This window comes from Terrapene carolina, unplaced genomic scaffold (assembly GCF_002925995.2).
Source record: "Terrapene carolina triunguis isolate 2854851 unplaced genomic scaffold, T_m_triunguis-2.0 Scaffold67, whole genome shotgun sequence".
In the NCBI taxonomy this organism is placed as follows: Eukaryota; Metazoa; Chordata; order Testudines; family Emydidae; genus Terrapene; species Terrapene triunguis.
The window spans coordinates 47,115,659-47,137,998 of NW_020664418.1; the positions used below are offsets into that span (position 1 = coordinate 47,115,659).

The 22,340-nt window shown below is 44.5% G+C and overlaps 1 protein-coding gene across 2 annotated transcripts in view; it reads right to left on the reverse strand.

Moving 5' to 3' along the window:
- The window catches only part of MEGF11 (multiple EGF like domains 11), a 246,274-nt gene that overhangs the window by 206,762 nt on the left and 17,172 nt on the right, over window positions 1-22,340 (reverse strand). For both annotated transcript variants that reach the window (XM_026648563.1, XM_024205469.1), the window contains exon 4: window positions 11,917-12,009. In XM_026648563.1, the coding sequence (XP_026504348.1) occupies window positions 11,917-12,009 (93 nt within the window). The remainder of the gene's footprint in view (window positions 1-11,916; window positions 12,010-22,340) is intronic.

Genomic DNA, 22,340 nt, shown 5'->3' on the forward strand with positions numbered 1-22,340 from the left:
GCTGGAAGCGGCGCGGGCTGAGGGACGTACTGGCCGCCGCTTCCAGCAGCTCCCATTGGCCTGGAGCAGCGAACCGCAGCCACTGGGAGCCGCAATTGGCCGGACCTGCGGATACAGCAGGTAAACAAACCGGCCCGGCCCGCCAGGGTCTTTCCCTACACAAGCGGCGTCCCAAGTTTGGAAAACACTGACTTAGGGCCTTGAAAACCTATCACAATGACACGCAGTGGAGAGGTTATTATAAAATGCCTTTGGAAACTCCAGAGAAGGGTTTGACCTGAATTTTACCTGTTGTAGAGTGAAATATTTATTACTAATTTTGTCTCTTGAAAATTTCTTGCATTTATGCACAAATATCTCTTACATGGAAATAACTTCCATAGCAACATTTAGTAAAGGAATGGTTTATGTATTGTTGTATATCCATTATGCAAAGGAGCACACAGTGCTTGTAATTCTCTCATTTTGAACTGTCATGATCCATAATTTTAGTGTATTCTTCTGCAGACATAAAAATATGATCTATGTATATATTTAAAGTTAGCAAATCAGCTTCCAGACTGCATACTGAATTCCAACACATGGTATCAATGCTTGATGCCATATTCTACCTCATTCTCCTTTCAAGAAGAACTTCCATTGATGGCAAACATGTGTTCTTCAGAAACGGAGAACTCTTACCAACCCACCATGGTCTCTCAATTTTTGATTGTGTTATTGATCTGATTAAGGGCCTGATTCAGGAAGGTGCTGATCACACTCAACTCCTATTGAAGTCTGTGGTAACTACAGGTGTTCACCGTTTCACTGGAAGTACCCAGCCCCTTGTAGGAGCTTGTATTGGTTCCACCCAACATCAGTGTGGAGGTGGGGGGCAAGATTTCAGCACGCAACACTCTGCCGGTAACAAGAGCACTGCCCTGACTTCACAGACAGACCTATGCCCAGGCTAGGAGAGCAGCGAAAACATGGGAGGGGTCGAGAGTCTAGCTGCTATTGGTGGAAATACAGCATTGTGACCTCTTTGCACATGTATGCGAGAAATTACAGTTAGCCAGCCAGCCAGCCAGCAGGGGGGTGCTACATTCCTAAATCCTTACTTCCCACCCACCTTTCCTGGCATCGGGGATACGTCTTTAGGACACATTCTTTGAGAGTATTTTGAATGAGGTCACTGAATCTGTGCTCCTTTCCCCCAGCATAAATCAGGAGTAACTCCGCTGAGGTCAGTGGAATTACACTTTTTAAATGAAGAGCTAAAACCTTCATAGTGATTCAGCCGAAGCTGATCTCTAACCAAGTGCTCGAGCTAGTATCAAGGTCATGAGATGCTATTTTAAACCATTTAGATTTACTAGAAAGTAGCAGAACAATCACTCGATTTATAGGCTCTCACCCTAGGGTTTAGAAACTCAAGTACTCTTTGACTGCTGTTGGATCCTATTAGCTTTTCTGTACTTTCAAGGAACCATCTGCTCAAAGCACCTAATGCCAGATGATGAATGACTAGGCCTCCAGCAGGTAAAATTTGCTGGAAAATAGTTAAAGTGCATTCCAAGTCTGTCCCCTGAGCAAAACCTTTCATTTTTCCTTTCCTACTGTAACCTTTAATCACAGTCCATAGAATAATACAATAGCCAAGTGGAGAAATAGTGTCCCTTGACCCCTTTGGAAAGTTGGGCCAGATCCCCAAGAACAGCGAATGGGGAAGAGAGCAGCGTTGTCTTTCCCCAACCTTTCCACGTTGCCACTCCTGGGGCATCTGGGGTGCTAGAATAGCCCCCAGTAGCTGTTACACCACCTGAGGATCAGCCAGAGTGTTCAGGTCACACCTCTCTCCAAACTCCCGTGGAATGGGACAGAATGCCCACCATGTTCAGTGGCCAGAAGCCATGTGGCTTACAAATGGCTATGCCCCTGCTTTAGGCTTCCCAGCTGTGGAGAAGGAGGGGGCAGTGCCTGCTTTCCTCACGGTGCCCTGCCTGCAGGGCCAAGTGAGGAGACACAGGGTATGGAGTGGGATGGACAGAGTGGGGTACATGAGGCTGCTGGGGGGGTCACAGACTGGGGTTCAGAAGGGCTAGTGGGGAAGATAGACTGGGGTGGGGGCACAGGAGCTAGGAGGGGACAGCACTGAGCCAGAGGCTGACTGGGATGGGGGTGCAGAGCCACATGTGGATGAGATGGAGCGGTGTCTGAGTGGGTGTGCAGGGACACATGAGGGAGGGAACATACAGGGACACATGGGGACAGGGGCAGATTTGCCTGACTGAATGCGAGTGGCTAGGGTCAGCCAGGGTCTGCATGGGGGAGGCTCCACACCCAACTCAAAAACAACCCCCCCCCAAAAAACTGTTCCATACTTCTCCCACCCACACCCAATAACCCTCCAGCTTCACTTCCAGGCTCCTACCCAGCAATTTACTTCCCTCTCCCTCTGCTCTTCTGTTCCCCCTGACTTCTTAACGCTTTGCACTGCTTCTGAGGGGTGCAGGAAATACGTTTCTGTATTGTAGTTTAAACAAATTATTACTCAAAATTCTGTATTAATATGCCTAGTAAGGAATCTATTTGTCAAAAAACATTTCCTGAATCTTTTTTGTTGGCTGTATTGTTATAGACATACTGCTGACAGGTATTTTGAAATAAATTACCAAAATAATTGAAACTGGCATGATTATATTGTGTTATTTTGACAAATAAAATATGCAGAATTTTAAAATATTGTGCACAGAATTTTTAATTTTTTTGGTGCAGTATTCCCCTGGGAGTAATATATGCTATTTACCATGGAAAGTGCCATGAGATTTTTTTTATTTTATTTTATGAACAATCACCATACATTCTGTACACCTTCAAACATAAACTAATTAATACACCTCTACCCCGATATAACGCTGTCCTCGGGAGCCAAAAAAAAATCTTACTGCGTTATAGGTGAAACCACGTTATATCGAACTTGCTTTGATCTGCCAGAGTGCGCAGCCCCGCCGCTCCCGGAGCGCTGCTTTACCGCGTTATTTCCGAATTCATGTTATATCGGGTCGTGTTATATCGGGGTAGAGGTGTATTTTGCAAGTTAGCCACAGCTCAGGGTCTCTGATTTACGTCTTACCAAAAAGAGAGCGCCCGAGATGTCCAAAGTCACCTGTGTAATTCAGACACCCAGTTCCCATTAGAAATAAAAGGGGAATTGGGCATTTAAATCCCCTAGGCGAGTTTGACTTTCCCATCTAACACCTCCAGAAGCACAACAACTTCTAGTGCAATTCTGAGGCCTTGCTTCCATATTAACTGTGAAGGGGCAGCGGGACCTTCGGAGTCACCACAGTATTTCCTGACGCACCAAGATGTTCCTTGGAGGTCTCCCAGCTTACTCATGACCCATACTCCCCCCCTCAACACGTGAGAGAGCTGACAAGGTGGCATGGCACCAGGACATGTGGACAGTACAAGCTGTTACCATAAAGCTGTTCCAGCAGGTGCCACTCTGACGGGATACAAATAGAAAGAGGATTTTAATAGACCAGGAGTCCACTGCCAGAAGATTATCTAAATTATACATGAATATTCACTTCAGCGCGTAACTCATTACCAGCTCACCTCCTTAACCAAAGGAGCCAAACATGGAAACAACTGGTTGCTTCCATAAAAGCAACGACTCTTGTAACCCTAAGATAATTGCATTGAATTATTCCAATAATATATTACAGTTTTGAAATCTTTATTAATTATACAACTGTAGGCCTGGTAAGCAACCTGCCTTCCCACCCCCTACCCACAACTTCAGTTGTTGTTACGTTAGAATCACATCACTCTTTAAAATGAACGAGTAGGTTCAGCTCACTGACCTGCTGGTTGTGCTCTGCCATGCAGGATATTTGGAGTCAAGCTCCAGCCTCTCTGGATTGGCACGACCACAATCACTGGAGGAACTGCCTTGCATTGTTCAGCAATAAGGGGGGGCGGGTCATCATTATGGTGCCCCATCTTAGCTCCCTAGGCTGTGATTCAGCAAGGGACTTAAGCACATGCCTAACTTTGAGCACTCAAGCAGTTCCATTACCAACTTTAATGGGACTATGCACATGTTTAAGCACATTGCTAGATCGGACCCTAACAAAGGGAGCTAGGATCCAAGGAAGTCCCCTCCAGAGCCCGACAAGAGGGGTCAGGTCCATCAGCTGCACCTACCCTTCAAAAGCAAAGAGGGCAGTCTCAAAGGAAGTTTGCTGTTGCTAGGCGAAAACTTCTTGCCACTCCCTTGATCACAGATGCCAATAGCTGATTTAAGGAGCAGGGCTCAGAAGAAAGTCCTCTGGCAGCTGGAAGAATGCAAAGACTAGCATCGTTTGGTGTGAAAAGGCAGAGTGCACAGGGAATGTGAATTTTGCCTCTCTCCAAAGCAGTTGGTACCAGGCCAGATGGACACATTTCTAGCGTACGAGTCATATAAAGGTGCATAGCCAGTTCTGTCAAAAACATTCTTAAATGCTTTATCCTACTCATTTTTTTTTTAAACCACAAGCAGCTACCATCTTCTATTGGCTCTGGGAAAGGCTACACCAAAAGACGAGCTTCGCATCTTGCCCTGAACACGACAAAGATTTTGGCATTTCTTACGTGGCTCTGTTACAGAGGTTGCAAAGTGGAGAATATTCCCCAGCCGCTAACAGAGAGAAAAATCTATTAGGCAGATTTTAATACCTACCAGCAGGAAAAAGAATTCCCTGAGCGGCATGGAAGGAGAAATGATAGATCAGGCCAGTTTGATTCAGCCAAAGTTTAAAACCCTACAGGAATATCCCTACGTGCTCTTGTCCGCACTAAAAAGCAGCTTGTGTTTACAGCTTCACTTCTCTGGACCCAGAGAGCCCTGCGTAGGCTGGGCCTATGCTGGCAGTGAGACACTGTAAAACACACACACACACACACACACACACAAAGTGGGCACATGGGCCCATGTGCGTGGGCCCAACATCCAGCAGAGGAAAAACATAAACACAAGCTGTTAACCTTGGTGTGATTACACCAGTTTGGCAGCGGTTGGATGGACTGGGGTGTTTTTAAAAGTACTTTTAAGGAAAGAGCAGATTGTTGGGATTGAAAAAGACAAAAATCAATTCTGCTCCTTAATTACTACAGGAAGCTCCTTTGCCTATAAAGGTTGGCCAAGAAGGCTCTTCAGTGGGTTTTTGTTTAGCAGGGCTTCATTTGAGCATTAGCGTCTGTTCTGATCCACGTGCATTTGCGTCCATTTGCATGATGCAATCCTCACATTTAATTTTCAATTCAAACTAAAATAAAACACGGTCAAAGTTGGACCTGGTTGCACTGAAGACCATGTTAAAACTGCAAACTCCACACATGTATAAATCAGTCCCAACTTCACTCAAGACTGGACCAAGCTTTGAAAGACTTTTAGTGGCCTGGAGATCGCGAAGGGGCAGCCAAAGAGCCTTGTGGGCCGGACAGAAATGTTAGATGGGCCGGATCCGGCCCACGGGCCATATTTTGCCCACTCCTGGTTTAGGCTCTCAGAGTCTTTTGTTAAATCAACCTAGGTGGAGAAAATGAACATGTTGAAGGGCACAGGAACTGGATTTCAGAGCTCTTTGTGGCTAGCATATAATCAATAGATTCCATCAAGTGCTCCTCCCGCAAAAGAGAGATTCTTCAGTCCAACAGGAGTAAGGAATGACAATGTTATTGGACCACAAAGCAGCAAGCACAGATAGGCAGGTATCTTCCATGTGAGCCCACAACTGGCGCTCCCCCAAGAACTGTTTTTATTTGGGCCAATTTTAAATTTTCTTCAGATGAAAAGAAATTTCTAAACTCCTTTGTGGAAGTGTGTTAACCTTCAGGGGCAGATCCTCGACTGATGTAAACTGACTTCAATGGAGTTATGACAATTTTCATTAGCTGAGGATGCGCCCCTTAAAGTCCAGGTCATGTGAGTGGCCCAGGTCACAACCACTTATTCCACTAGACATCCCCCACTTGCTTTAAAAAGTTGAGGATAGAACTGTGCTGAACTTTTGACTCAGTCCTTGAAATCTGCCTTGATTTGAGTTTGACCTGTACTCACAAATCAGTAGTGGTTCCCTAGAGCTTTTATTGTCCACCCAGAAACTGTCCAAAGCTTTTTATGAGCATTTGAGCCCCCAAAAAAATCAAGCCTGAAAAATGTCAGACTCATTTTAAAATATTCCGTTTTCCTCCTCTGGTTTTTACCACTGTTTTCATGGTTAGTCAAGCAAACCACCTTCAGATTCAGCAAACCAGCTACCATTCTCATTCATCACGAATCTCAGAACTGAAGCATTCCAGCTGCTCCAGGGGTATGCCCTTAAAAGTGATCTTGCTGAGATGTTATACTTGCCTGTTGTTATGACCTTCGCTATTTTTTGACACAGAGATAAAGATGAAATAGGTTCTCTCTCTAATGACAGTTTGTATAAAAAAATTCTGATGAAAACTAAACTACCTGTATATATTGCTGACCAACCGGTCACAAGTCAGGACTGTTAGAATCTCAGTCTCTCAAACGAGGGGATATGAAGGATGCATTCCCCCACTGCCCTGTGGCAGTAATATGCAAACACTCCTTAAATTAACTATTTGGGTGAGTCCTATATTTGCTGCCCAAACTGATACAGTAAAACATCCTGAAAATCTCATTTATTACCTGCTCCCTTAGAGTTAAATTCCCTGATCCTGGCACTCAAACTCTAGGGAAAGTCAGCTCTCAATCTCAACTGTGTGCCTCACGCCAATCCCCAGTTAGCCTGTCAGTTTCTTCACGCATGCACATGAATCCCAGTGCTGGGAGGAAGGGGGGGTGGGCCGCAAGTTAATGTTCCCCAAAATGAAAAATACCCACCCCATTAATTCCTTTCAAAAGTCTGGCCTGATGAGTTATAGTATTTTAATAAAAGAAAAGTCTTACTTTTATAAGGGCCTGACCCAAAGCCTGTTCAATTCAACAGGCGTCTTGCCACTGACTTCAATGGGCTTTGGATTAGGTTCTCAAGGCCTGATTCATCAAAGCACTTAAGCACATGCTTAACTTTAAGCCCATGAACAGTTCCATTGTCACTCACCTGCTTAAAGTTAAGGATGTGCTTAAGTACTTGGCTGAATCAGGGCCTAAATGCTCGCAAATTGGGAAGGCTATTATTCAGAACGGTAACAACAGGTAAGCCTCCAATACCAAATCACTTTCCTACTAGAAATCCAAGCCACTATGTCATGCTGTTTGAAGTTAATTGCTTTGAAATAATTGAACAGGTGATCAGGAAAGTTCACATGGAGCATTTGCTGTCTTCCTTTGCATCTGAAAAAACATTGCAGATTGCATGGCCAAAATGAGCAGGCTTTAGAAAGCAAGTTTAAGAAGGGGGGCAAGAGTGAGGTTTTAAAATGATTTTTCTTTTAATGAATGAAAATTCTCTCTTTTAGCATCATCAAGACCTTGAAAAACATTTTATTCAACAGTTTCTTTAGTTAATACCTCATTACTCCCCTTTTTATTGTTATGGTAATCACGCCATAATATATTGCAGCTTTATAGTATGAAATCAAGGCTAGGCCTGTGGGCATCAACAGATGTACGACAGCATGCAGTAAAACAGGTATAGAAGCATGCAGAGCTGAATATGGCACAGGGTTTGGGGGAGGGAAGGTTGGAATTGTTTAGCAATTCATCCAAAGTTATTTTAACCTTGGCAGCAGTTGAACTCTAACACGCAGTATGATCAGTCATGGGGAAGTTGCAGAGAATCGTAACTTGAACGTCGTCCTACCAGACGAGTTATCAGCGTGAACGTCTGCAGCTGCCTGAGTAATTACAGCCATGGATGCAACTATTTAAAAAACATTAACTGTATCTATTCCAGTCAACTGACACTGCTAGCAGTAATGATCTAAATTTAAATGTGAGAGTCTCGCCTATGAGTAAAAAAATCATAGATTTGTGCTCAGTGTCAGCACGACTCATCATCCTTCCTGGCAGAGTGAAATTCACCCATGTGTAGAGCCAACAGAAAGCCCATGCACCACCTAAGTCCCGCTTCAGTCCAATGTTGAGGATTTAAATGGCACCATTGAGCATAGGGGTGAATTTCACCCATAGTGCAGCATTTGGTTTTGGGGAGGTGCTAGGATACACACCTAGGAAGCGTCGTTTCTCCTGCAAGAGGTTGAGTGGCCTCAACTCCCACTGAAGTAAATGGGAGTGGAGTGTGCTCAGTACCGAATAGGTTCTAACCCTAAATGAGATTGCCCAGGAAGCAGTTAAAAGATCCCAGAAAGTAGGCGGCGACTCAAGTAATCTGCTCTGCAATCCCTCTGCCACTAAAACAGTTACGATATCCAGCGCTGAGAGCGTAATGGCCACTGTCTTTGCCCACAAAGATACCAGCAGAGCTACGCTCACTGTCCCATCCCACAAATATTTTCAAGATGTCAAAAATGTTCCCATTCAGCATCAGGACAAAATCAAGAGACCCCCACCTCCCTCAGTAGACTAGTAGCCAGGGCACTCACCTGGGAAGGGGGACACTCAAGTTCAAGTCCCTGCCATACTAAATATCTATTTTTTTTTATATAAAAGTGGTACAGCTCTGTAGCGGGGCGGCTGCCCCACTCCCTGAGAGTGTAGGCTGCAGCAGGCCAGTGCGCCTGCGCAGACGGGCCGCCAATTAGAAAAGGGCTTGTTGGGAGCCAATCGGAGCCAAGATTGGAGACAGCCAATCAGGGTTCAGCTTGGCCCTATATAAAGGCTGCCCAGGAAGAGAGCAGTCAGTCTGTCCCAGACCTTTGACAGGGGAAGGTCTGTCTCCAGGGCTGAGAGACTAGCACCATGGACAGCGCAGTGCTGGCCAGGCTCGGGGAGCAGAAGAGTGCTCTAGCCCGTAGCCTGCCAGACTGCGGGCCCTGAAGGGAAGGGCCTAGCGGGTGCAAGGGGCCGTAGGGGAAGTGGCCCAGGGAAGTGGCTAGACGAGGGGAGAGAAGGAGGACAGCGAGGCTGCTGCCGGAGGGTCCCTGGGCCGGGACCCAAGTAGAGGGCAGGCCTGGGTTCCCCTCTTGCAGTACACCCAGCCATCAGCCGTGGGGAGTGGCCATCATAGACTAAGCCAGATCCCTGACAAGAGGGATTAGACTTTGGGGGTGTGGTTGGACATGGTGGCTGGGGTGTAGGAAGACTGCTGATCACACCCCCCCCGGAAGGGGGTGTGGATGGACTAAGGGGCACTGCCGGAGGGCAGAGGTCCTGAAGAGGACGCCACGAGCTAGTGAGCGACACGGGCTCAGACACCAATCAAGGGCGAGACGACAGCCGGGACACCACCTGGAGAGGGCACTCCACTGGACTGAGCTAATTCCCAGAGACAACCAGTAGGAGGCGCCACAGTGGTGAATCCCAACCCGTCACAAGCTCCAACAGGAAAGATGGAGAGAGACCCATCCCAGAATAGCCAAATAGGGTTCAAGTTGCTGCTCTACCTTATTCAGAGTAGGGATTTGAACCTGGTTCTCCCACAACCAAGGTGAGGACTATAACAACCAGGCTATTGGCTATTCTGGGTCAGGCTCGGTCTCACTAACTCTCTCTCGCTCAGCTCACCAGAAATTAATTCCATCCTCAGAAAGCTTCTTGAGGCACCGGCATTTGACCAGCTCTAAATTACCAGCACATAACTCATTATAACAAAAGCTCTTTTGGATTCTTTGTGTACTATATAGAATCAAAATCTATTGTGTACGTGTTCATCTAAACAAAACCAAAGCCCCTTAGGATTAAGGGTCCAGTCTTCGAATCACTAACCACCAAGCACAACACTTTGTACTCCGAGTAGCTCCATGGATGTCAGTAATAACTGACGTCCATGGGACCATTCACAGTAATAAGCACTACGCTTGGTAGCATAAGTGCTTGTTGAATCAGCTTTAAGACAAGAATGCTTGTTGCACTACATATTACAAATGGTATGAGACACAATGGACACTATAGTACAGTGAATACTATTAATAAAATGAAAGCTTAAATTTTGAGGCTAATCCTGGGAATATCATTTATAAAAGTTAACAGGGCATATTTAATTTAAGAATTGGCTAACTCGCCTCTCTTTGCAGCTGAAACCTCATAAATGAAATATACTGGATCGCTGCCCAGTGCGGAAATAAAAGTTATGAATAATGTTTCTATCTCAATCATTGTCAGTGCTTTAATATTCCTAATTACTTTAAAAAGCTAAATATTCAATATAGGAAAACCCCCTTTTTCTTTTTATCTTCGCTTGCAAGATTAGTACAATTTAATAAAAGGCACTGGGCAGTTTTAGTCCATGAGACCCATCTCCATGTTGACATCTCATCCTTTACTGTTTGTTATTACACAGGATGGAGCTTTTATTACTCTGTATGTACTTTATCACAAGGTTTTTTTCCCCTCCCAGGTTTGTTATTTAACATCTCTACAACCATAAGTGAAGTGCTTATCTATATACGGCACAAATACTGAATGACTGGGGGCAAAAGCATTATTTTTTTAAAATAACCAAAGGGTAGAATTCGTTCTTGAGATTCTGGGCAATATTTCATAATTGAAGGAGTTTTTTCCCAAGGGCTTTAAAAAATGTTACTCGAAATAGCTATTTCAATATTTTATGCTGCCTTTCTGATTCTTTTTCCGCGGCGGAGAAGCCTTAGAGGCCCTCCCATCCCCTAAACAGAGTGAATCCTTACGTCCTCATGAACTTCCTACTCTCTCCCATCCCACAACTGCCTCTGTTCCCTCAATTGGAGAGACACTGTGAGAGCTGAAGACAGAACATTCATGATGTCCTTGGCCAGACAAAGTTCCATCACGTTGGCTTCAGGCAACATGGTAAAATCTCAGGAACTGTTTTTACCCCGGGGGGATATTTAACTGCTACTGCTCTTTGAGCCTGTCAATATCTCTAACCTGTCTCTCTCTACAGTTACCTTGTCTATTGTCTTGATGGTTGGTAAGAATGTCTTTTTCCAGCTTCCAATCAATTTGGGAAAGTGGTGGGAGGAACCAAGACCGTTCAGTCCGTGACTTGCAGCATCTTTCTAGAATGATGCAGCTTTATGTAGTTGCCTGCCTCACAAAGAGCCTTCATGTAAACTTATTCCCATTATGCCAATAATGGCTGGAGCCTACGTTGCATAACTCTCCAATGTTTACTCTGGAAATAACACTAGCAGTTTCATTCTAGCATGAACTAATCACGTGGGCAGAAACCTATTTTTACTAAGAATAGCCCTGACATATGCAACTTCTCCAACTGAAAGACTCTTGAGCCCTAAAGTATAAATGAATCTTCTAATGAAAATATCTAAAATGAGCACAACACCCACCAGCTACCATCATCCATTCCTGCATTTTGGATAAAGGACAAGCGCGCACGCTTAGAATCAGGAGGTGAAATCTTAGCTCCATTAAAGTCAATGGCAAAACTCCCATTGGCTTCCACAGGTCCAGGATTTCATCCAGAACCTATGTCCATCACAGGAAGTGTTTTGATGAAGACTTTGGCGTGGCTAAAACACGAGGCAAAGCAATTTCACTTCAGAGACAGTCTTGTATGAGCATCTATCATTAATGTTTGACTAACAGGAAATAAGAGTTTAAAAATGTCCTCCACTGCATTTAATAAAGCTTTATAAAGACAAGAACAAAGAAAATTAAAGCCATCACCTCTTTATTAGCAGGGCAAGAGTGATTCCCCAAATTAATTAACTGTTGCAAAATAATCAAACTGATGTTTCTCATTTTCTATTTAAAGTAACCGTGTCCTAAGCCACAGATTTCATTCAGACTTGCTGTTTTTAAAAACAGTGTGTCTTTAATATACCCATATTTTTTACTGGGCCTCTACTCACCACTGGAGCAGTCAACACCTCCCCAGCCTGGTTCACAATGACAGGTATCTGGAGATACACATCTTCCATGCACACACTCTTCTGTGCAGAGAGCTGTGAAGGAGAAACGCCACACGGTATTGTCAAATGTGTGAAATGATTGGTAAGCACAACACTTAAATTGCATCATAAAGGTCAATATTTTCTTTTAAAAAAACAAAAGCGCTACTCGCAGATTTTAATTAATACTAGATTATTAAAGTAACCATATAGGTCTCTCTTGTTAGACATTAAAAATCTCATATCCCAATCTGACTTTTTGTAATGAAAAAAACCCTGACACCAGTAATTACTTTGTGTAGCAATTATTACTTCATAATAAATAAAACCTTTACCAAATTGACCCTTATGATTGTAATTCGAGAATGCCAGCTTCTTATAACACAATCAGACAAAAGTGTTACAGCTCATAAGGAAAGAAAGAACTCGGTGTTAAGATGTATTAAGATCCAAAACAGATTTGTCAAAATAGACTGAGGAAAAGAAATAATTTTACACATAGTGCTACAGTTGTACCCCTGTCTTTTCAAGGGCATCAGGTTTTCCATAACTAAAACGTCCAGAGCTTAGTGGTTTTTAAAACAAGGCCATTATGAGGGCTGACTCTGAAAGTATCTTTTTGGGATACTCGCTGTGATCACCAAACTCTTTTCACATTAGCCAGTGAACAGCCATCATGTGAACATAAGAACGGCCATACTGGGTCAGACCAATGGTCCATCTAGCCCAGTATCCTGTCTTCTAATGCCAGGTGCTTTGGGGGGAAATCACTCTGTGATCACTACCTAGGATCCCCACAAATTAGGCATGTGTCCGAAAGGGGTCTCTTATTTGCCAGTCTGTTCTGAATACCAGCTAGGATCTCTACAGCCATGTTTCAGCACAAGTTGGTATTAAACCCTAGGTGGCCATTCCTCTGAAAATTCTGGGTTTGGATCATCAGGGACACTGTTTGGATTTCACACCTAAGAGTTTCTCCAGCTCCAACTTGTAAGTGGTTTTCCTATAATCCTAACTATGGGACAAAATGTGTAGACCTCAGCCAGTCAAATCCTGCATTAACATCAATGGGAATTTTGCCTGACTGTAAAGACTGCAGGATTTCTCTCTATTAGCTTGTTTCCTTTGTGGGTTCTGTGTGTGTCAGAACTGTAATTCATTCATATTTCATATCTTTTGTTTGGACACCATTGCAGGGAGTATGAAATATTGATCACTAATACTCTAGGCTCTAATTATCCTACCCTATTTTGTGCATTTATTTTATTTCCATAAGGGTTTCCAAAGACAGGTATGCATTCTTCTGGTCTGCAAGCATGGGATCAAATCCATGCCAGGGCAAGAGAGAAATGGAGATTCATTCATACAGAAATGTGAGCCACCACACAGTTTAGCAAAGACATTTCAGAACAGTTGGTTATCTACACGCAGGAGGCGATCGAGTACGGACCAGCAGTGTAGTTACAGGTCAATATAAAGGCTCAATATGCTGGAAGAGCTGTGGAGAGTACTGTGAACAGCATTTGCACATGCCATGCCTAGTTGTAGCCTAGAAGCTGATTCCGTTCTCACTGACACCAGTATTAGTCCTTTGACTTCGAGAGACCCCCCCCCCCCCATGATTTACACTGGTGTACAGGAGAGAATCTAGACCAAGAGAGTCCAAGATCTTTCTGTTCCCTTTACTTATATTTTAAACAGCAGGTCATCTTCTTTCTATAAAACTGTGCAGCACTTTTTTTTTTTTTTTTTTAAAGTGGGTAATTATTTTAGCTCCCGGCTAAAGCATACATTATGAGGCAGAAGGCTGACCATGAGACATTTCTGTTCCCTCCCACATAAGGATTTCTGTCACCTAAGCAGTTTGTGAAACTGACTGGCATTTTCAGTGGGTTACTGGTCTATTATTTAAGCTTAAATGGCAACAGACATAGAAGCATATTGTAGCGTATTTTATGCCTCAAACAAATGTCTACTAGGTAGAGAAAGTGATACATTACAGCCCTTAAACAGATGTCTACTGTTACACAGCACAAAAGAACCTTGCATCCTGCATAAGAGCTGCACAAAAAGTCTTATTTTCACCATTCTATGAAATGTGAAAGATACGTTTTTCACTATGACAAAAAAAAATTTGACATGAAAACACAATGGGCAAAATCTGCTTTTTCCATCGGTGAACATCCCATCCCACTAGCTGGTAAAGTTAGGCACATCTTAGCCTTTGTTGGAAGTCCAAGAGAAATGAAAACAAAAATTCCTCTGAGACTCATGCCTAGAGACCTGCACAATTTGTATCCGCTTCCAATCCGCATTCCGCAAACATGGCCCGTGGATATCCGCATCTCATTCCACGGACATAAAGCAGATATCCGCAGGTTTGCAGGACTCTACTCATACTACCCCACAACTCAGTCCCTAGCTTTCCCTTTTGGAGGCCACCAACTTTCTGAGTTGGTTTGACCCAATTTGTCTTTTTACACAAGGACCTGCCCAAGACAGAACAGAACGTGTTAAATGAATAGGGCAGAGCCCCAATACTAACCTTACTGAAGTAAAGCCATTTAAAGCAATGGAATTACTGCTGACTGGCCCTGTGTGTAAAAGGTACAGAAAGCCCCTGCCTTAAGTGGAAGGCTAGTTTGACATAAGCCAATTTATTCTAGGATGGGTATAATCAGGAATGCTGTTATTGTCTTTGATCTGAATCAGATCTATAGCATCCATATAAAAGGTCAGAGTAGGGCATTACTCCGAAATATTACCATTGCAAGTAAAAATTTCAAAATTCTCCCATATGAAATGGGAAGTCTTGTCTTGCTATAATCTTTAGAGTTTAATTTAATTTTTCATTCTATTAACATTCCACATTATAAGATACAATGGGCCCCAAGGCATTCTTCATAATAAACTTTGTACAGTGGTTTTCAAATGATCTTACTAGTTAATGGAACTATAAAAATCACTTGCACGGAAAGGTCAAGAAAAATAAAGATGAGTGCGTGCGTTCTGACACCGTCCTGTTTGACACACAGCTAGAACGCCCTGGAATGAAGAAAACTTGCACTAATGCAAGTAATATAATCCTTCCCAGCACAAAGGCTGACACTTCAACCCTTGGAATTCCAGTGATTTTATGTCTGCATTTCCCCCCCCCCCGATCACCTTCTCTTGAACAATCCAGCACCTCATTGATCAGTTTATTATTAGCATTCTTGGCATGAGTATGAGATCAGTTTGTAGTTTGATTCAGCCTGGTAATAAAATGACCTACATCAAAGTCCTGCCAAAATGCCAACTTTGTAGCAATGCGTTTAGCATGAGTTATTTCACCATATTCAAGGTCACACAGCAACTGCTCCTAATCATGGAATAAAGTCAACAAAGGGAGTTCTGAAACAATTCATTTGATACTTATCACTTATTCACTTTATAATTACAAACACTGATTCACTCCACACAGAAGGTCATTCCTCAGTGAAATAGACCTACAAATTAAATTCTTCCCAGACTCTGCATTGTTATCCAGCTTTCTCTAACTTTAGTGTTTATTTTTAATTGCTGTAGTAATGTTGGGCTCCAGATACTAAAGAGTTGATTAGAAAAATTTAGTGTTTTGTCTGATAACCTGAAAGATCATCCAGGTCTCCTGGCTGTGGAACTTTGGAAAGACCACAGTGTACTTATCTTGCATGGCACCATGCTATGGGTGGGCGTCTCTGCTGCTTAAAGTATGTCCTCACTGAAGAATTAACTTGGGTGATCAGCACCTGGGTCTGAGCACCTGGGTTAGCCTGGCCTGGGAGTGAGCAGCCATACTGCAAAGCCTTACCTGAATTACTGTCTCCTCATTTGTAACCTGCTCTCTGTGTGGTGCTAGGACTTCCAGGGGCACATACCCTGGTTCTTTGTGCTGCAGAAAGCTGAGTCACTTTAGGATTCTTTGCCAGTAAATTGTGGGAGAACTTGTCTGTCCTGGGCACTAGAGGACTATCAGCACTTGAGTGATTTAGCCAGTGGCCTCACTGCAAAGTGGGCAGGTTACCAGCCCATGTGAAAGCCGCACTCAAGCCTATACCATCAGCCACGCCAGCTAGGTTGGGCTTAATGAACCACCAACCTCAGGTGAGGGGGTTTTCTGTGGACCAGACGCGGGGTTAGGAGAACACCTAAGTAAGAGCCCAAGCTAAGTCTGCAGTGAAGACATATTAATGTCCAGATTCAAGAGTGCTAAGAACATAGTCATATTGAAGGGGGAACCTTGAGATCCATGCAGCCAGGGTCCAGGACCCACAGCCTCCATATGGATGGCCCTTGCTTCCAGGGATCCATGGGAGTTGGGGAGGCAGGCCCTGTGATGCTGGCATGAGCTGGCACCTGGCCTGCCAACATCACCACCTCTCAACTGGACACTGACAGACACACAGCTAGGATCGGTCTGGCTCACTCATGCGTTAGTATTGATAAAATAGGCATTCAAATGATAGGACTGCATTTAATGTTTAGGCTCTATTGAATACTTGTGAGGTGCTGTATTTATTCATCTTACTTGTAATATTGGTGTTCCAAATCGTAATGTAATATTTGAGTGGTTGTGTTGTGAGCCTCTGTGACCAATGAATCGCCATACAGGAGCGGGACATTACTTAGTGTGAAGAGCTGCTCTTCTACAGAAATTGGTAAGACCCTCCCGAAAGAGGAGACCCATCAATACTAGATGGGCTGTGGTTGGATCTTACAACTGGAAACTCCCTACATCTGGACCGAGAAACCCCCAACAAAAAGACTAAAGACACTTATTGCTGTTCTGCTCTCTTCCCCATGAAGATGAGTCCTCCAGGTGGACTCTTCCCATCAGCTAGGTTTGAAGCTCAGAGCACATGGCAGGAGAGGGATAAAAACCCCAACCAAAAGGAACTAAGGATCTCTATGCTGCCTGAACTCGGGAGGAGTTTCTAGACATAAACAAGAGATCCCCAGCTGGGAATAGCTCTAAAGGACAAGCAGAGCTTGCTGAATAAAGAAGCCTATCTTATTTTTAAAACCTGACTATTCATTTGCTTTAGCCTTGTAAATAACTCCTTCATTTCCTTTTCCTATTTAATAAACCTTCATATAGATTACTATAGGATTGGTTGCAAGCATTGTGCTTTATGTTTCACACCAAAACTGACCTGGCATAAGTGACCGGTCCTTTGGGACCAGGACTAACCTGAACATTGCCATGATTCTTGGCATAAGGGACCATTTATCACAGAGACACGCTCTCCTCGCTGGCAAGACAGATGGGAGTACCCACGGGGACAGTCTGTGACGCCGTGTTAAGGCGGTCAAAGTGCCTGAGGAGTTTGCACTTGGTGAAGTTGGTTGGTGAAATCTAAATTTACAGCTCACAACCAATTTGGAGTTTGTACCCTGGTTTTTAACTCTGAGGTTGGTACTCAGACTCTTGTGTCAGTGTTGGGAGTGTCACAGGCCCCACAACCTCCTCTGTGGAATAAGGAAGTAAATTATGCCCCTCAATGACGTGTGACTCTGGGTGACATCCTGGCCCTATCGAGTCAGTGGGAGTTTTGCCATTGGCGTCAATTGACCAGGATTTCACCCTCTGCAAGGAATCCTCACAGAGCTTAACCTCACCCCCTGGGTTTAGCCATTGTGTGAAGAAGGCAAACTCATTTCTTTGTATAGTAGCCTACAAGTATCAGGCCCACATAGACCCTGCCACTTTTAGGGCCCAATCTTTTCCCTCTGTCCTCAAGGCAAGTAGGGTTGGGCCTGCAAAGACTCTTTCAAAGTGGTTTAAATATTAATAATTGTGCATCAGTGAAAGTCAGCAATTGGTTTCATAAAGGCCCTGCTGCTGCTCCAGCTAAAAAACAATCGTTTCCTCCTCCTATGTTCAGGTGAAAGCTGCATGGCTTCAATCAATTCTGCTAATCGATGTTCTAGTACAATAATATTCTTGGGGATTATTCTCAGCATTTAACGGTTTCTGATAAATGATTTTCCACTCCCGACCGCAAGGTTTAAAACAACCATTAGCGCACTTGGCAAGGAGGAACACACTTGTTCAACTTGTTAATGAGGTTAAAACAGGGGCGGAATCAGCAGAGCACAGCACCTGACCTAGGAAAACTTCTTTTTTCTTTCTTTTAAATTCACCAACAAGACGCTCTTCCAGTCACAGATTTTCTTCTGGAAACTGATCCTTGGTATCCGCAAGGTTACTGTGATTTTACCGAGGAATGGTATTGTATGTTGTAGCTGTCGTGAGGTAACAAATTGTATTTTCTGAGCAATATAGAAATATTTAACACTTCTCTCTCGTGCTGTGTGCTACAAATTATTGATTTTGAAGGATTTGATCCTGCTGGCCTCACTCCAGCAAAACTCTGACGTCAATAGGAGTATTGCCTGAATGAGGCCCAGAGGGGAAAACAACTCTTCCTGCTCTGCTAAAAGCAAGAGAGCTGCCCACGCTCCTAGGATTGGGGGAATGCAGCTCTCCCTCCTCCTGTGCTGAAGTAAGATCTCACCAGGCTGCGGAATCTGAATTAGGAAGAGCAAGAGGAGCTGCTACCTAGCTAAGGAGTTTCTGGGGCATCTTGCCAGGACATAGAGAAGCAGCAGCGCCTGATGAAGGAAGGAGAGGTGTCCCCATCGAGCGGCATGATCTGCACCATGTGTCTCCCTGGTATGATCTGCACAGGTTGAACTTGATTCACCCACACAAGCCCAGGGAAGGTGAAACTAAACTCACACCCTGAACAAGCAGGGGCTCACAAGACCTCACTCCTGGGGGAGAACAGGTGGTGTCTAGACTGGTGCCCTCCTCCAAGGGCTTAGTTGGGGAGGGCAGTTTTAAGTGAGGGCATAGGCGCCAACTTTCTCCGGCACTGGTGCGTGCCCGCGCTCCCCGCCCCTTTCCCCGCCCCGACTTCACCCCATCCCTGCCCCCACCCCCATCCCCACCCCCAAAGTCCCTACCCTAACTCCGCCCCCTCCCTGCTCCTATTGGATCCCTTCCCCAAATCCCCGCCTCTTCCCCAGCACACCGCGTTCCCCCTCCTCCCCCTCCCTCGCGAATCAGCTGTTTCGCGGCGCAAGCGCTGGGAGGATGCGGCAGCACGCTCGCGGACGAGCGGAGGCGAGCTGGAGCAGGGGGGCGGGGCCACTGGGAGCTGCCGGTGGGTGCTGAGCACCCACCAATTTTTTTTTCCATGGGTGCTCCAGCCCCGGAGCACCCACGGAGTCGGCGCCTATGAGTGAGGGCAGGGCTCCATAGGAGCCCTGTAGCAGAGGTGGCCCAGGGGATGGCTTCAAGTGGGAGAGGAGTCCCAGCTGCCAAGTACACAGCTAGAAGTGGTAACATATCCAACATGCACAGTATCCCTCCTGTGGCTAAAAATGGGATGTCAGAGAGAAGTGAGCACTTCCATCACATACAGAGGTTGGAGCATACAGAGGCCTTCAGATGAAGCAGGAGCCGATTTCTAGACGGTCAGGTAAGTACTTCTATCATGTACAGGCAGGGACACACAGAACCCTTCAGCTGAAGGGAGATTCTGTTCCTAGACAGCAGGGCCTCGCATTAGCCCGTTCAGCTCTATTATTTTCCAACACCCTGCTCGGATTTATGCTTAGCCCTGGCTTATTCCGATGACGGCATTACTGAAATAATGCTGAGACGTTCTACATTCCGACGTTAGTCTAATGCCTGTCTGATTTCAATTGTGATAAAGGAAGCATGTGAGACAATGCCAAAGTAAATGGGCTACTATCAAAAAAGCAATTATAACATCAATTACAAGGGCCAGATTCTGCCCTTAGATGTGCAATTGGAGCCATGGTGACAGGGACGTAGGCAGAACTTGGCCCTAAATGTTCTAATGCAGTCTCAAAGCTATGCAGCCTTGGAGATCTAGAAATTACTTCAGAACTGCACTGCTTGCACATTTTGCTAGAAGTTACACACCCAGGATATTAAGTGAATTCCCCTGTGGTACAAATTCAATCTATCATAACCTAGCTCCTGTGAAACATATTTTTGGTATCCCAAAACATTGCCACATGTCCATAACTCCCTGATTTCTGGCTTGCCATGGATTATGGCCCTCTTCCCCTGAAAATCGTATTTTCTGTCCGTGAGTGACACTGCTTCACTGCCGATTGATCTTCATAGGCAGAATGTGTGTACTGTGTATGTAAGCGAGAATGGGTGCCCAAAAATGTTATTACAACAGAAAGATCAAAAGTAGACAAATTGAGAACTCCTGGCCACGCTATGCTTTTTGCGTTCTTTGCACTGCAATGCAAGACCTAATAAAATCGAATTACATAGATTTCCCTAGATGACTTTTAGCCCTGTAGTGCACGGAGGAAAGTATTGATTTTTCAAATGAGATCCTTGTTCGGTCATATTCCAACTTCCTTCAAACAAATCTAACAAAATCCTCCTGATCCTACCCCCCTCCAAAAAAAATAAATAGGGTGAATGTGGCCAAATTGCTAAAGTTAGAGCTGTGACTGAAGCTGGGCTATTATACGACACGTGTCCTACAGGGCCAAAGTCAGATTTCATTTCAGATGAGTCCCCACACTGCAAATGGAGGTCATACCGATGAGATCAGGGATAGAGGGGCAATCAGTTTGAAGATCATGCTAGAGTGTTTTGGGAGAGCTAGACGAACCTTAGTGGGGATGCAATATTTATATGAATACAATAGTCTTGCTTTTAAAAGAAACTGTGGCAAAATACTAGCTACATTTCAAAGTAATTTAGAGAATTGAGCTGAAAGAGAGATCCAGGACATAAATTACTGTACAACTACTGGGGCTGATTCTAATCTCAGGCCACCAACGTAATACTTGTGAATAAACGGACACAAATCAGATGTCAAGAATTATAACATTCAAAAACCAGTCGGAGAACACTTCAACCTCCCTGGACACTCAATTATAGACCTAAAAATGGCAATTCTTCAACAACAAAACTTGAAAAAACAGACTCCAACGAGAAACTGCAGAACTGGAATTAATTTGCAAACTGGATGCATCAGATTAGGCCTGAATAAAGACTGGGACTGGATGGGTCATCACACAAACTAAAAACTATTTCCCCATGCTAATTTTTCCCCCTACCGTTACTCACACCTTCTTGTCAACTGTTTGAAATGGGCCATCCTGATTATCACTATAAAAGTTTTTTTTCCCTCCTGCTGCTAATAGCCCACCTTAATTGATTTGTCTCGTTAGAGTTGGTATGGCAACCTCCATCTTTTCATGTTCTCTGTATACCTATCTATCTATCTCTTCCTACTGTATTTTCCACTCCATGCATTGGATGAAGTGGGTTTTAGCCCACGAAAGCTTATGCCCAAATAAATGTGTTAGTCTCTAAGGTGCCACAAGTACTCCTCGTGCTTTTTGTTGATACCGACTAACACGGCTACCACGCTGAAACCTGATGACCCTCGGTTACTCAAGTGCAATGAGGGCAGACTCAGGCCCATTTTCTTGCCTTCGTAATTAATCGTTAAGGGAAACCCTTTACTATCGCGACAGTCAGATTTATGGTCCGATTCATGACCCACAATCCATGCACCCACTCCAAACCAGAAAAAACGCCCTTGGAGACAGAGACTTCTTTTCCCTCTACTGTCAGAAGTTACTGAGATTCTGGTCAACCTACGTAGGCCCCCTTAAAAGGGAGGTAAATCTTATGTAGTATTTACATAAAGGTAACTGTTATACATCGTGGAATGTATAAAAACTTTAATAAGGAGTGTGGAAGTGGCTAGATTTAGATTACAGAAGACCCCAAAAATCTGAAACCTGTGAATGTGGACAGACAGTTTCTGATCCTACTTGCACCTGTGTTTTACCAATAACTTTTCTAACTTCAGTGCAGTTCATCCATTGGTTACTGTATTGAACCTGAGAGCAGACTTTTGCCTATTTAGGTACAGTATTTGTACAAAGATGCTGCAGAAGATAGCTGGTCTGCTTTAAAAAAACTCGAGTCTTTTTTCAAGACTGCATACATGACGTGCATCTCCCTAGGTACTCGGGTAGTTTCTGATTCCTTGCTGAGGCAGTAAAGATCTCAGGATTTGGCCCAATCTATGAACTTGGATGGTGGGCAGGAAACCATGTGTTTGTTCTGTGTTTGTCCAGTGCCTAGCACAACGGGGTTCTGATCTAGGACCAGGGCTGCTAGGTGCTACAGCAGGGGTCGGCAACGTTCGGCACGCGGCTCGCCAGGGTAAGCACCCTGGCGGGCCGGGCCAGTTTTATTTACCTGCGGACGCGGCAGGTTCGGCCGATCGCGGCCCCCACTGGCCGCGGTTCGCCGTCCCGGGCCAATGGGGGTGGCGAGCAGC